Source organism: Pseudoliparis swirei, chromosome 10, assembly GCF_029220125.1.
Source record: "Pseudoliparis swirei isolate HS2019 ecotype Mariana Trench chromosome 10, NWPU_hadal_v1, whole genome shotgun sequence".
Classification (NCBI taxonomy): domain Eukaryota; kingdom Metazoa; phylum Chordata; class Actinopteri; order Perciformes; family Liparidae; genus Pseudoliparis; species Pseudoliparis swirei.
The window spans coordinates 4291846-4306092 of NC_079397.1; the positions used below are offsets into that span (position 1 = coordinate 4291846).

General features: G+C 47.9%; 1 protein-coding gene across 3 annotated transcripts in view; it reads right to left on the minus strand.

The window, feature by feature from the left end:
- Nucleotides 1-409: 409 nt before the first annotated feature.
- The window catches only part of bltp3b (bridge-like lipid transfer protein family member 3B), a 28304-nt gene continuing 14466 nt past the window's right edge, over nucleotides 410-14247 (minus strand). The window contains exons 5-24 of one of the 3 annotated variants that reach the window (XM_056425019.1): nucleotides 13894-14083; nucleotides 13667-13807; nucleotides 12952-13119; nucleotides 12345-12525; nucleotides 12129-12212; nucleotides 11349-11510; nucleotides 11117-11257; nucleotides 10866-10981; nucleotides 10607-10748; nucleotides 10090-10283; nucleotides 9284-10003; nucleotides 8449-9050; nucleotides 6764-6912; nucleotides 6165-6328; nucleotides 5919-6069; nucleotides 5589-5630; nucleotides 3209-3471; nucleotides 2876-2984; nucleotides 2278-2435; nucleotides 410-2006 (exon numbers count right to left, since the gene is read on the minus strand). In XM_056425019.1, the coding sequence (XP_056280994.1) occupies nucleotides 1878-2006; nucleotides 2278-2435; nucleotides 2876-2984; nucleotides 3209-3471; nucleotides 5589-5630; nucleotides 5919-6069; nucleotides 6165-6328; nucleotides 6764-6912; nucleotides 8449-9050; nucleotides 9284-10003; nucleotides 10090-10283; nucleotides 10607-10748; nucleotides 10866-10981; nucleotides 11117-11257; nucleotides 11349-11510; nucleotides 12129-12212; nucleotides 12345-12525; nucleotides 12952-13119; nucleotides 13667-13807; nucleotides 13894-14083 (4006 nt within the window). In that variant the 3' untranslated portion in view covers nucleotides 410-1877. The remainder of the gene's footprint in view (nucleotides 2007-2277; nucleotides 2436-2875; nucleotides 2985-3208; nucleotides 3472-5588; nucleotides 5631-5918; nucleotides 6070-6164; nucleotides 6329-6763; nucleotides 6913-8448; nucleotides 9051-9283; nucleotides 10004-10089; nucleotides 10284-10606; nucleotides 10749-10865; nucleotides 10982-11116; nucleotides 11258-11348; nucleotides 11511-12128; nucleotides 12213-12344; nucleotides 12526-12951; nucleotides 13120-13666; nucleotides 13808-13893; nucleotides 14084-14247) is intronic. The other 2 variants (XM_056425017.1, XM_056425018.1) reach the window with 2 other exon arrangements.

Here is a 14247-nt window from a genome sequence, read left to right on the forward strand (position 1 = left end):
TTTAAACTTTATTCCCAATATTTAGACCTGATTTTATTACATCATCCTGTCGGTCCTTTGTACTCAAAATTAAAACAAACTAAAATGCTTGTATTTTTTATTATTCCCGGCACAAATACTGACAGTTTAAATATATTCATAACATTTCATTTTTTTTTATTTTTTAAAGCTACAAATAAATAAAACTATCTTCCTCCTCTCACGATGTCAGGCCCCAAAATGACATTGCATTATTACATTATTAAAGCAAATTAAATTGCCTCGTGATGTCATTTGAGTCAATATCAGATGGAGTATTGAAAAAATTAAGACAATTATTCATTATTAAAATAAATTATTTTGTATAGCTTATGTGTTGCAGAAGTAGTAAACAACATAAATCAGATATATGCAAGAAATAAAAGAAACATTTTAAATTGGATACCCTTTTATTGTTATCAGTATTTCAGCAGCTTTGACAGACAAAATACAACTTATTGTGTTTTCTTTTCTTTCCTCCACAGGGTTGTAAGGGGGAAGAGTCTCCCAGAGGGGGAGGAGCCTCAGGAGGAGAAACACCAGATGAAACCCAACACGTTTTCCTCTCCACCAAAAACACAAAACTCTCCACAGTACAATCGTGATGAAATCTCGCTTCGGAAATTTCAAGTCTTGAAACCACATTTGTGGAAATAGTTTCACGTCTTTTAACGGGAAAAAAAAGAAAGATATTGAAATGAAGTGGACCGAGCCAAAGCACACGTTACGAGTTGCATAATCAGGCTGCGATGAATCTACCGACACCGGAGAGGAGGTCCCGTGTTCATCTTTTATAACGAGCCAAGTCCATCGTTAGTCATTTTTTTAGATTTACTCCGGGGTTTCCCCCTGACGATAAGCAGGGAACAGCAGCAGAAATGGCCGACACCCATCCATAAAGAAATGTTCATAGACTTAAATGTGAAAAGTTAGGCAGCTTCAATGCGCTTTAATTCTCCTTCTTTTTATTGTGTCTTTTTATTATTTTTTTAAAGAAGGGAGCACACACACGTTCTACATCTCTTCTCTCTCACAGTTGTAGTTTGTTGTATTTACAGTGCCTCCGTTTTTTAAAAGTGCTGCACATGTCGAGTAGATATTTACACATAGAAAAATAAGAGGGGTGTGTGGAGGAGGGGGGGGGGTACAGACATTATTGAGGGGCATTTTGCTGACAAAGCTGTGGGACTGACCGATATAAATGTATCCTCTAAACGGGGGAATGAAATGCTTGTTCTGGCTGAGACACACACGCACACGCACACACACGCACACACGCAGCACTGCATAACCATTCATAGTTCTGAAGAAAATAGTCATGTGTTCACATTCTTATACAATATACACTGTACACACTCCGAGGACGAGGGTGATTGGGTCTCGACCCGTCTGGATATGAAACGCACTAAATTACAAGTTCCATTGCTGCTTGGTGCAAAATAAATCTTTTTAGTTTAGTTTTTTTTCTTCTTTTTTTAAGACATTGCTCCGAAAGATACGACATTCAGTTTTCCTCCGTACGTTCAGGTGGAGCTCACCTCAGGCCGGCTGGGAGTCGGCGTGGGGAGGCTTTTCTGTAGGCAAGGCCACGGATGTAGATCCTCATCCTTTCTTTTTCTCTCACGCACATAAACAAACACACACACACACACACAGTCCTGTTAAATGTCCCTTTTCAACTCTCCAAGCCTCTAAAACAGACGACAAGCGCGTGAAAACAAGTTTTCTTGAGTCTCACGTCGGACTCTGCGTTTGCTTTATGAGGGAATTATTCTGAAGCGTGTAAAGGGAGTCGAGTTAGACTTCTTTTTTGTCTCCTCTTTGCTCGTTTACTTTCTGGTGGGGGGGGGGCTGGAGGACTAGGTGGTGTTGACTCTGAGGGTCTTCATGCGGTGCAGCAGCGAGTCCTTCTCCATCTGAGCCTCGGCCAGCGCCATCTTGGTTCGGGACAGCTCCACTTTTAAACATTCGTTTTCCTCCACCAGCATCTGTACCAATTATGTAAAAAAAATAATAAAGTTGTGTATCTGATCACTTTGAATATTCAGTTTTTAAATATAAGACTAGTCTCCTGCATACATTAATATATAGTCCTCTCACTGGAGACAGAAAACAAGCCAACCATTGTTAAGTAGTTTATATTTAAATAAATAAATAATTAAACGTGTGTCTAAATGCGATATCACTGACCTCTTCACCTCTTAAGATAGTCTGCAGGTGTTATAGGCATCATGCCTGTGCCTGTATACTTCTACTCACCTTTTCTCTGGTGGTTGGAGGAGGGCTGGTGGGCGGGGCTTGGGTATATGTGGGCGGGGCTCGAGTCTGTGTGGGCTTTAGTATGCCGCCGCCCCCAACGTCAGTGACCGCAGTCGGAGCGCCCTCGTCCCTGAGTTTGGTCTCAGCTGCTGTGTCCACTGTGAGGAGGAGGGGGGGGGGGGGGAGAAGAAGGAAGGAAGGAAAGAGAAGGAGAAGAAGAGGGGACGGAAGGAAGGAGAAGAAGAAGGGGGAGAAAGAGGAGAGGAAGAAAGGAGAAGAAGAGGGGAAGGGAGGAAGAAGAATAAGGGGGAGAAGGAGAAGAAGGAAGAAGGAGAAGAAGGAAGGAAGTAAGAAGGAGAAGAAGAGGGGAAGGAAGGAAGAAGATAAAGATGATGAAGAAGAGGGGAAGGAAGGAAGGAGAAGGAAGGAAGAAGAAGGAGAAGAGGGGAAGGAAGGAAGAAGAAGGAAAGAAGAGGGGAAGGAAGGAAGGAAGAAGAAGGCGGCGGAGTAGGAGGAGAGGTGGATGTTCAGCGTGAGGACTTTAACAGGACGAGTTATGTAACGTCAGAGAGTCAGCAGGTGGAGGAGGAGGACTCACCTCCGATGGAGAAGGAGCCGTCGTCCGCTCGGTGGATGACGAGGCTGTTCACGTGCAGCGTGAAGGGCGAGGGCTCCGAGTCGGAGGGGTTGTCACGGGGACCGTCGTCCTGCAGCACAGACGGTACACGTTTGAACGTGTGTGTGTGTGTGTGTGTGGAGCACGGTGGGTGGTGGCGTGATGAAGGGGAGAGAAATGATCCACTTCCAAGTTTCCTCATCAGCGGCGGTGAGTTATGAGCTCCATTAAAAAACGACTTCCTGCTGGAATCACGCAGGTGCGTGCAGTCGTTCTGGGGGTGAAACATAAGGCTCCCCGTGGCGGCCCCCTCACCTTGAGGTCGACGTGCGTGTCCCGGACGCTGATCTCCATGGGCAGCACCTGCGGCGCCGAGTCGTCCTCCAGGAAGTGGGCCAGGTTGCGCAGCGTGGACATCAGGAAGCTCGCCCGGTAGCCGTGGAGACGCAGCTGCAGGAAGCCGTTGCGCTCGGCCAATGGGGAGTGAGCGGCGGCGCAGGGGCCGCTCTCCAGGCGGGCTCGCACCTCCGGGCTGTGGAGGCCGCCGGCGGACGCCGAGCCGACGTCACCGCCGCCGGCTGTGGAGAGGAAGAGGAGGAAGAAGAAGGTTAGCGTCGAGCTTCAACTGAAACACACGGAAACCTGACGTTAAAATACACCCGACACCTCCGGCCCTGTAGATGCTTTGTTTACGCGCTTTTAGCTCATTTCAAAAATATATTTTCCTAGGTTCTAAATCTGATTTAAATTGCAGTATAAAAAGAAAAAAAATAGGGTTTGTGATAAATTTAGAAGCAAAGTCGGTCTGGTAAATATATAAAATATTTAATTTATGTATATATATATATATATATAAAATATATGTATATATAAATGATGTATATATATATAATATATGTATATATATAAAATATATATACATATAAAAAATATATGTATATATAATTTATGTATATATATATATACAGTATATGTATATCAAATATATATATATATACACACACACACACTTTATAAAATCTTTTCAACATTTCAATATTTTTGATGACTCACCTGCACATTTTTATATCTCATAACATTTGATTTTGAGCGATTTGCAAACTCGTCCATTTAAAAAAATATATATATTTCATTTTATTTAACTTTTATGTAACCAGGTGAGACATCAGGAGAAAATGTGTAGGAACAAAACCAGCAACGTTACTCAGGACACGCCGACAGTTTGGTTTTATATAACTTAATAGTTTAATGTCTTATGTAATTGAGAGAACTACATTTAAAAGGGGTGCATGTTAAGGTCAGGTTTAAACGAGGGTGGAGGAAGCAGGATATCGGAGAGGAAAAGAGACACAGGAAGGACTCAAGTAAAAGGAGGCGAGTTGAGCGTGTGTTCGATCCCACCGGCTCCTCCTCGCTGCAGACGCTTAATTATTTCAGAGGAACGAGGGATGAGAGGAGTCGGAGGAAACTCCCACCTGAGTGTTAAAGATTCAAAGAGAAGAGGTGTGTTCTGCCTTTTCATGAGAACAACTGTTGCACTAATATATCTATACTAAAAATATTTAAATGTTGAAAAAATAGATTGTGTTTTTATATATATATATATTATATATACATTTAAAAAATATATATATACAAACATTATATAAGGACTCAGCAACACAACAAGTGATGATGCAATAATTCCAGCTTAGAGGAAACAAGGCGACAAGGTGAGGACGGAGGGAAAGAAGACACACAAATTGATACAAGTCGATGTTTAGAGGCGTTAAACCCCATGGGGGGGGGGGTCTGTACATACAAATTGAGCCGGCAAGCGCACAATTACAGACACACGTGTATTATTTTTTTTTAAAGAGGCAAAACACTCAGCAAGCCATGAAAATGGCCACTTAAAGAGAGAAGACTTCTCATTATGACTGAGGGGTGCATCACCTCCCTTTTCACTCACTCACTCACTCACTCACTCACCACTCACACCACCACTCACCACACACCACCACTCACCTCCACACACACACACACACACACACACACACACACACACACACACACACACACACACACACACACACACACACACACACACACACACACACACACACACACTCCTGGCCAGCACTAGGTTTGGAGGGAGGGAGGGAGGGAGGGACTGTGATAAGACATGAGGAAGAGAAAAGATGGCCTAAAGAGGGAGGGAGATGAAGGGAAGAAAAGGTGAAGCGGGAGGGGGGGGGGGTAAATGACAGAGGATTAGGAGGAAGATGAGTAGGAGCTGAAGAGTGAGCGAGAAGAGAAAGAAAAGTGAAGGAGGGATTGCTGTTTTAAGATAGTAGGAGGAAGAGGAGGAGGAGAGGTAGTGATGGAGGCAAGCCAGCATTTCTCTCATTGCCTGAATCACTGGCCTGAAACTGCAGAGTCTGCTGCAGTGGAGAGATGAGGCCGGTGGGGAGGAGGGAGGAGAGAGGAGAGAGGAGAGAGGGAGGAGGCAGGAGGGAGGGAGGAGAGAGGAGAGAGGAAGGGAGGACGAATTAGACAGAGCAGTGAATGGGTAGATCAGGGGTTAACGCCAGTCTGCAAAAACGTTTGCAGTTAATTTGGAATCACACACACACACACACACACACAGGTGGAAACAGACGTGCGGAGGCCAGCATGCATGTTAAGCTACAGGTGGTGAACACACAGCCGTTACCTTGGCTGCTGTGAGCAGGTATTGGTACTGAACACAGCATACCTGTGGGGAGTCACGGCAAGGTGAATAAAGAGGGTGCCTGTGTGTAATTGTGTGTAGATGTGTGTGTGTTTGAAATAATAGTTAACACATTATATAGCAATAGAACTGGCTTCCCTCTGACCAGCGAGGCAAAGCTTTCTTAAGCAGCCATTAAACATCGTGCTAACCGCTAGACTCCTTCCTAGACTCCTTCCTAGACTCCTTCCTAGACTCCTTCCTAGACTCCTTCCAGGCTCATAACTGTGACAGCTGCCCAACATGAGGTGCTCCTGTCCTCCTCCCTCTTACCCAGGCTGCGGGTGCTGAGGTACTGCCTCAGGCTGACGTTGCCCATCTGGCTGGGGGTGAGCCGGCCCACCTCCAGCGCCACGGCCACGCTCTCGCCGAACGCCTCCATGGCCACGCACAGCGACTGGACCTTCAGCACCAGCACCGACACCTGGAGGAGGGGAACCGGGAAGCACCGTCAGCGGAACTTCTCCTTCACAAGAGATGAGGTATGGATCGACGTCAATCGAGCTCCGGGTCGCTTACGGTATCTTTGGTGGGGTCGTCGGTGCTCTGGGAGGTCGCGCTGACGGTGTCGGGGGACACGCCCCCCTCGCCCCCCTGCCCCTGGCCAATCGCGGCCTCCGTGGCGCTCTCGGTGGCACTCTGTTCGCTGACGGCGTCCTTGAAGCCCGAGATGGACATGTCGTCTGTACCGCACATCAAAATGAAAACACGCATCATGAAACACCAGAGTACGGGTCACATGTCTCACTCGCGTGTCATTTGCATGTGCTGTCGTCATTTCAAGTGTTACCTGTAAAAAGAAAGGTTATGTTTTTCTTTTTTTATGACTAAAGCTTCCCCTTTAACACTGCATTACTGACATATCAGCACAACAGTGCCACCTACTGGTCAACAGTTGCGTAACAGTAAATGTGCAGAAATCATATATATAATATATATATAAATTTATATTAAAAATATATATAAATAAAAAAATGTTTTAAAGATATAATATATATATACAAAAATATATATTAAAAAAATTACAAAGATATAATATATATATAAATAAAGGAGGTCAGAGGTCATTCTAAGCATCTGTATAACACTGTGTGCAGAATGCATGCGCGTTGCTCTACCTCTCTCCAGCAGGCCGTACGCGTCCCCGTCCTCCATCAGGTAGCTGTCTATGGAGATGTTGTCCAGCGACTGCAGGGACGGGCTCTTCTTCATGTTCTTGTAGGACACGGAGAAACTGGACTGGGAGCGGTCCCGCATCAAACGACCGCTACGACACACACACACACACAGGACATGGCGACGGTGAGTCACATCTTTCTGTAGAGTTTGAAATCAGCTCGAGCCGCCGATTCACGATGGACTAGAAAGGCGGAAAAGAGGAGTACAAAAACGTCCCGGTGCTTTTATTTCGTCATATCTGATGGGATTTGTTGGCCCGCCGACAGCGAGCGGCTTACTCGACGGTTCATGAATAAAATATGTGTGCGGTCCTTGGTGTGGTGGTGTTTAAGGTCACGCTAAGTGTGCTATCCCTTCGAGCGCCAAGAAGCGACGCACAGGAATCTCAGGGGGGTTAAAATCAAAGTGGCTCCCAAAAGACTGAGAACACAAGGCTGGAAAAGGAAAAAAGGGAAAGAGCATCGTTTTCACAGGAAGTCAACAGGTAGACACTGAACACGAGACTTGTTAAACACACACACATATATTGACACGACTCATGCACGCATGCAAACATGGACGCCCACCGGGGGATTCACGTCACGGACGCTTGCACCCGATTTTGATCTCACACACACACATACTCATTAACACACGGCTCGTCACAGATCCAGTGCCTTACATGTTGGACATGGAATAAAGGGAGGTGGATCGGCTGGAGTTTGAGGAGCTGAGGAGATCAGAAACCAAAGACAAACTTCCTTTCCTTGGTAGAGAGAACACACATACACCTCGCAAAGGTCAAAGCAAAGGTCAAGAGGCAGAAAAGAAAGTGGCAGAGTTTTAGGAATGACAAGAGTATGAAGACAGTACATGTGTGAGTGTGGAGCCACAGTCATACGGACAAACACACAGCTCTTGTGTTCAGGAAGAGGGCGAGTCGGTTAGAGAGAGACACTTCATTCATTACACTCCTCCACAGCGAAGAGCAGATCGGACTATTCGGATTCAGTTATGAGGTCTATAAACTGTAGCGTATGATTACTTGGAAGCCGTGTGATCTTTTAAAAAAGGGGCCGCAACTTACCAATCCATCCGCTGATGAAATAAAGTGACTGTTTAGTTTAGAAAATGTCAATCAATACAAAATGTAACAGCAATTTGTAAGAATTTCATTCTTTTTATTGACTATATATTTGTTTTTCATCACTATAAAGTGAATATCTTTGGGTTTTGGATTTTAAAACGTCTCTTTTATAACTTGTAAATAATAAAACTCAAATTTATTTGCATGTTGAACTTGATTATACTGGCAATCGTTTGAATACTTAGTAAGTTAGTGAAGATAAATCCACTTAAAATTGCTAAGTAGATTCATTTTATGTCAGGTAAATTATTAATATATTAATTTAGTTAAAAAATAAATGAGTCTTTAAAAAAAAAAAAGGGGACTGAAATCCCAAAAAAAGTTAGAAAAGCTCAGATAAAACCATTTTGTTAATGTTTTAAACATGCAAATCCGAACAACTTCTGTACATCACCGACTTTACTCGCCACCGTGTCATTTAATGGAGTTCAGTCCTGTTGTTTCTCTGAGATCATGATAAATCATATGAATCAACAGTTTGTGAGATGAGCTGAATACCTGGATGTGGACTGAGGCATCTTGCCGGCTGCGGACTTGTCTTTGTCGCTGCAGTCCGACAGCGGGTCACTCGTCTGGGCTCCGGCTCCCACGTCGTCGCCTCCGTCCGCTCCCATCTCGCCACCTTCCTCGGAGTTCTTAGCGAAAGTCCTCTCATCCACGGACGCTTTGCGATTCGAGTGCGAGGTGGAGATGGGGACGAGAGGGGCGGGACCGTGCTCTGATCCCTCGCTCCACAGCAGCTGGTCCACCGCGCACCCCCCTTTGGCCGCCCCTCCCTCGGACCCGGACCCGGCGCTCCCCTTCTCCGCGCCCTCTGCTGCGTCCAGGGTTCCTCGGCTCTCCGAGGGGGACAGCTCGGACCCCAGAGGAGACCCCGAGCCCTCGGGGTGGGGGACGGGGTTCAGGAGCACGGACACCTCTGCGCTTTTCAGCAGGAGGCCCAGGCAGACGGTGAAGGGCTGGTGGTCTGCAGAATGCTGAGAGGGGTCCATGCGGTCTTTCTTGGAGCTCATCTTCTCCAGGTCCTGCTGCAGAGTCTGCTGCAGGGCTTTGATGCTGCGCTGGAGGTGCATCAGAAACACATACTGCCGGTGGCTCACCTGCACACACAGGTGTTACCAAAAAGCATGTTGATGAATTACAGGTGCAATGAATTAATATTCCACATGAATATGCAACTGCTGCTGCAAATAGCCATAACGGTAACCACTGATTAATCTGTGTGAAACAAACAAGTGTTTAATTCCATATTTGAATAATAAAACTTTATCCATTCAGAGTACCCGGTGCACACGTTGTGCAGCTGTGACAGCCGAAAGGATGAAACACATACCTGAGCACTTAAATGCTTCTGCACGTGCACCAAGACGTGCACATTTGCATCTTTACTTGATGATGGCAAAGAGGAGGAGGAGGGCAGGTTGTCCAATGAGACGGGTTTGTGGAGTCCGTTACTGGGAGGCGGCGTTGCACCGGGGGCCTCGGTGCTGTAATAGTCCTTCAAGAGTCGTTTCTTCTGCAGACGAGAGACTCCCTCTCCAGATGTGCTCCTGGACAAACTCGAGCCGCACCGCAGCTTCTCCTGGTGCTGGACAATCTTGGCGGGCTGACCCGCCCACACGGTCAGAGGGAAGGAGTCCACGAAGGGCTGCGGCCGCCCTTTGCCCCCGCGGGTGCCTTCGTAGTCCACCCAGAACTGGGCGAAGTGCAGCGCCCAAAAGTCCGCGGCGGCGGGCATCTTGAGGGCGTCGGCGCCCAACGTCGGCACCACCAGGCCCCGGTAGATGTCGTGGAGCTTGGTGTCTTGTTCGTGGGCGTGGCGCTGGAAGACGGGGTGGAGGAGGGGCACCGAGGAGGAGGAGCGAGGGAACGAGGAGAAACAGGGAGAGAAGAAGGGCTGCTCCTCGAAGGCCTGCAGCAGGGCCTCCAGGTGGGAGCGGGTGCAGTTGGCCGGCTGCCGGGTGTTCGTGGCCACCATTTCGGAGGTCTGCACCGAGATGGAGCGCGGCAGATCGGGGGGGCAGGAGGCGTCCCGATCGATGGGAACCACCACCTGATGGAGCGGGAGGACACGCCCAATGAGAACCGGAGAACGCACTCTCGACACACGCGTCCACCTTCTCTGCCCGCCGCCCTCACCTTGAGCATGAGGCCGTCGACCTTGACGTCGACGTGCTCTTCGGGCGTCTGCGAGTCGCTGAGCTTGTAGATCTCCATGAACTGCTCCAGGCTCTGCCTGAGGTCCAGGGCGAACAGGTTGATCCACACCAGGCTGCGAGGGTCCAGGACCAGCTGCAGGGCGTTCAGCTGCAGGTACAGGTTGGGACACGGGACTACAAAAAAGAGGGGGGGGGGAGGAGAAGTTGGGGACGAGATATGACGTTACACACTCTGTAGTCGCAATTTCGGCCAAGTTGAAAAGGCTTCAAAGTGTTTAATGGATGAATAACGTCGGCAGTTAATTTGTGTGAAATCCAGAACAATAATTAATTGGGTAATCCTTCAATCGGAACACTGGGCGTAATTCATGATAATCAATGTCTCCTCGGCCACAGGCTGTCAGTGACTTCCCCACGGCCGAATAAATGGGCTCCCGCGCCTACTTATGAAGATGAACGTTTCTAAAAAAATTAGATGCGAGACACGCGAGTCTTACTCGGGTAGTCTTTTCCATCGGGGAAGTAGTACTCTGTGAACTCCACATGGATGGCTGGCATCTCCGGGGGAAGATACAAGGACTTCTTATTGCAGGAGATCATGGTCTTGGGGCTGGAGCGGCACTGGTCCGCTGTCGACACCTGAACATGTAGGAGAGAAAGAAGGAGAAACCGTCAACTGAAAAGTCAGCAGTGAAGATGGCGTCGCCTCGGTGATCCCAAACATGGAGGCGTGTGTGCGAGTGCGTCTGCAGTGACCTGATAGATGCTGAAGTCAGCTATCCTGAGCACAACAGAGCTGGACATGAGCTGGGTCTTGGGGCTTTCCGGGAGAGGAGGACTGAAGGAGGCGCTGGAGGAGGTGTTTATCTTACCTGGAGAGAGAGAGAGAGAGAGAGATTGAAGGACAACAAAAGGCGGGAGACAAACAGAGAAACCACTCAGTTCCCTCGTGCCTCGCAAAAGGCGCGCATCACCGCACCCCGCCGTGCGCACACACACCGAGGTACCTGGCTCAAGGCACCAGCAGCACTGGGCCGGAGACTGAGTGTGTGCGCTCCACTCAAGGAGTCCTCCCTCCGCCTCCCTAAGCCCTACTGCTTCTCTGGCCTGACTTCCTAGAGGCCAATACACATCGTCCCTAAGGGACGCTGGAGGACAGAAGATCCACAGGGATGATGTGCCAGGAGGATACGACAAGCGTGTGAAAGCGCCTCCCGGAGGCGCGCGCGCCGCGCTCACCGTGTTGCGGGGAACTGTGCGCAGGGGGCGGGCATTGGTGGTCTCGAACGGCGCTCTTCAACATCTCCACGTTGGAGTGGAACTCGTCGAGCAGGCTGCGCACCCAGCCCTCTCTGGTCTTGGTGGCCTCGCTGTAGTGCATCCAGTGTTCACAGCTGTCACCTGTAGAGGGCGACGAGGAGGACAAGCGGTACAGGAAGTTGTGCGTCCGTTGTTCGGTTGATGGGAATCTATTTGTACGCCACCATATGCATTTTTTTTAAATCGTGCACTTTCAATTTTTATACTTATTTATGTCCGCCGTTTAATTGACTTGCTTTTTACGAATTTGAGAACTTTTCAGTTCAGGTGCAGCACGAAAATAATAATTAAAAAAACTTATCATGAGAGTGTATGCCTGCTTATATTTAAGCATGCATATGCATATATAACACATTTCCATGACTTTTCCAAAACTTTTAGGATTCAATTTTTTTTTTTTGAAGGACTTTTTACAGACCTGGAAATAGCCATTTTAAAAATACATGACTTTTCCAGATTTCCCATGACCGTACGAACTCTTTAACAACATGGAAAAGAAGAAATAAGACTATTGGTGAGACTTGTCTGAATGTCCTGGAAGTATGCATAGGAGAAGTTATGAGAAGCCAAACTATCTGCGGTTCTAAAAACACTTTGTGAGCATTAAAACGTGCAAATTGAATGCGGTGCGTTCACGGTGAAGATCCAGGAAGCATCGCATAGGTTGCAGTAATCGTCCCGGTGGTGCTGGCTTCATACCTGCTCTGTGGAAAGGGTAGTAGTCCAGAGTGATGGAGCTGAACGAGAGCTGCATGGCTCCACCCATTATCCTCTTATTGCTCGCTGCACAGAGGAAAAGACAGAAAAATAATCACGCCGAAGCTTCTTAGTGACGCGCTTGTGCTTTAAAAAATGAGAACAAATACACCTGCCAGTGTTCTTATGTCATGTGATGCAGATCTGTGCGCACGCTACCTTTTTCCTTCACGTGGATGTCGTCGCAGATGTGCAGGTCGAGGTGCATGATCTGGAGGTGGTGGGAGGTCTCGCACACGTCGTAGGCGCTGAACAGCTTGGCCATGGACGCGCTCTGCTCCGCCGCCGAGGACGCCTGCTGCGTGCGCACCTGCTGGGCCGAGGGCGGCACTGACGACACCTGGCGAACGCGGATAAAACACAGATTACATGATAAAGTGGGACGTTTTAGGTGCTTTGTCGGCTTTTAGGTGTGTTTTCATGTCAAATGTAGGCATACGGGCACTTAATAATCATGCACTACTCAGTTCTCCCAGTAGATGGCGTATGAGACCAAAACATAAATATTGGCCAATGCGAGCTGGATAGGTGTGAATTTGTGTGGGCGATCAATGTATGCAAGTACATTTAGTGAGTGTTTGTGTTCCAGTGGCTTTTTGCCTCGGAAATGCTGAAAGACACAGACGTCAACAAAAAGACAAAAGGCGGTGTCAGCAGATAGACGCCACGTGGCATCGGAGGAGTCACACAGAGAGGGGCGGACATGATTTCCATAGAGACGAGGACAAACTATGAGACTGGGAGATTTGGGCATCGGCATGTGCACCTGTTCTTCTGCGGCCATGCTCTTCCTCTGCTGCGCAGACATCTCCATGGCCTCGCTGAGAGACTTGGCGTACTGCACCATGGCTTTGAGCTGGGAGTCGGTCAGCACCCACAGCAGGTCATCCAGGATCAGAATCAGCTTGGAGGCCACCACGTTGCAGTCCTTAATCTGTGTCAGGCAGAGCCATGGGCATAGACATGCATCACGCAGGTGGAGGTAGCCCGAGAGCTCCCATAAATTAAACATGACACTCGTAGGGAAATTCTCATATTGTGCGAGGCATTCGCAGGTTTATTAGGTAATTATTTTGTACAATAAGAACTAAAACACCACAGACAGCATATTTGGGAGAGAGAACTATTTTGTGCCGTAATCGGCAGTTTCCTTCAGGCTTTCTGTAAAAGCCCGAGGAAACAAATGGAGGTAATTGCTTTCACAGACCGCACATAAAAAGGCTTTACGCCGCATTGTTTCTCATCTCCACATCTCTAAAACAGACATTAGTGTAACTGTTGTTTTGTTTAAGGGCACACTAGTCATCTTGATGAATCACTGCGGTTGGCCCTGAAGCCTGTGAGACCACACACTGGGATTAACTGTTCGCAGGACCGTCCGGTCCATCCAATGAAAAAGATGAGTGAATCTGCATCTATTAGACTGAGATGTAAGTGTGTGTGAGAGTGTGTGTGTATGTGTATGTGTGTGTGTGACTGACCCGTCTCTTCAGAGTGACTCGGATCTTGGACTGGTTGGTGATGAGGCGAATGGGGGCGCTCAGCATCTCGTGCTCGGCGCTCTGGATGGCGTCGGCCTCGATGCGGATCATCTGCCAGCTGATCTCCTTGAACGTGAGAATCTGAACAGCAGAAGGCAGCGTCGTAAAACGTCAACAACGTACTAGAAGTCTTTTAAATACAAAAAAAGAATAAAAGCAACACGGACCTCTCCTCTCTGGGGGTCCTGGATGCGGGTGAATCGCAGGTCGCTGATGCTCCAGCTGGTGTTGACGCTGTACACCTGCAGCTGGGAGAGCTCAAAGGAGGCGTTGAAGGCCTTCGCGCTGATCCGGATGACGATGGAGTTGATGGACAGGGACATCCCCTCCACCACCTTCTCAGCAAAGCCATATTCACTGGGGAGAAAGTGAGGGAAACAAGGTGAGGAGTAGAATCAGGGTGCATGACGTCTCCATGAGTCTCTGGACTGACAGCTGATCACATTTGAACATACTTACAAGTTCAAATACTTTAAATATGATACTGTGAATGTTTGACCCGTGTGCCAAAATGTATGCAA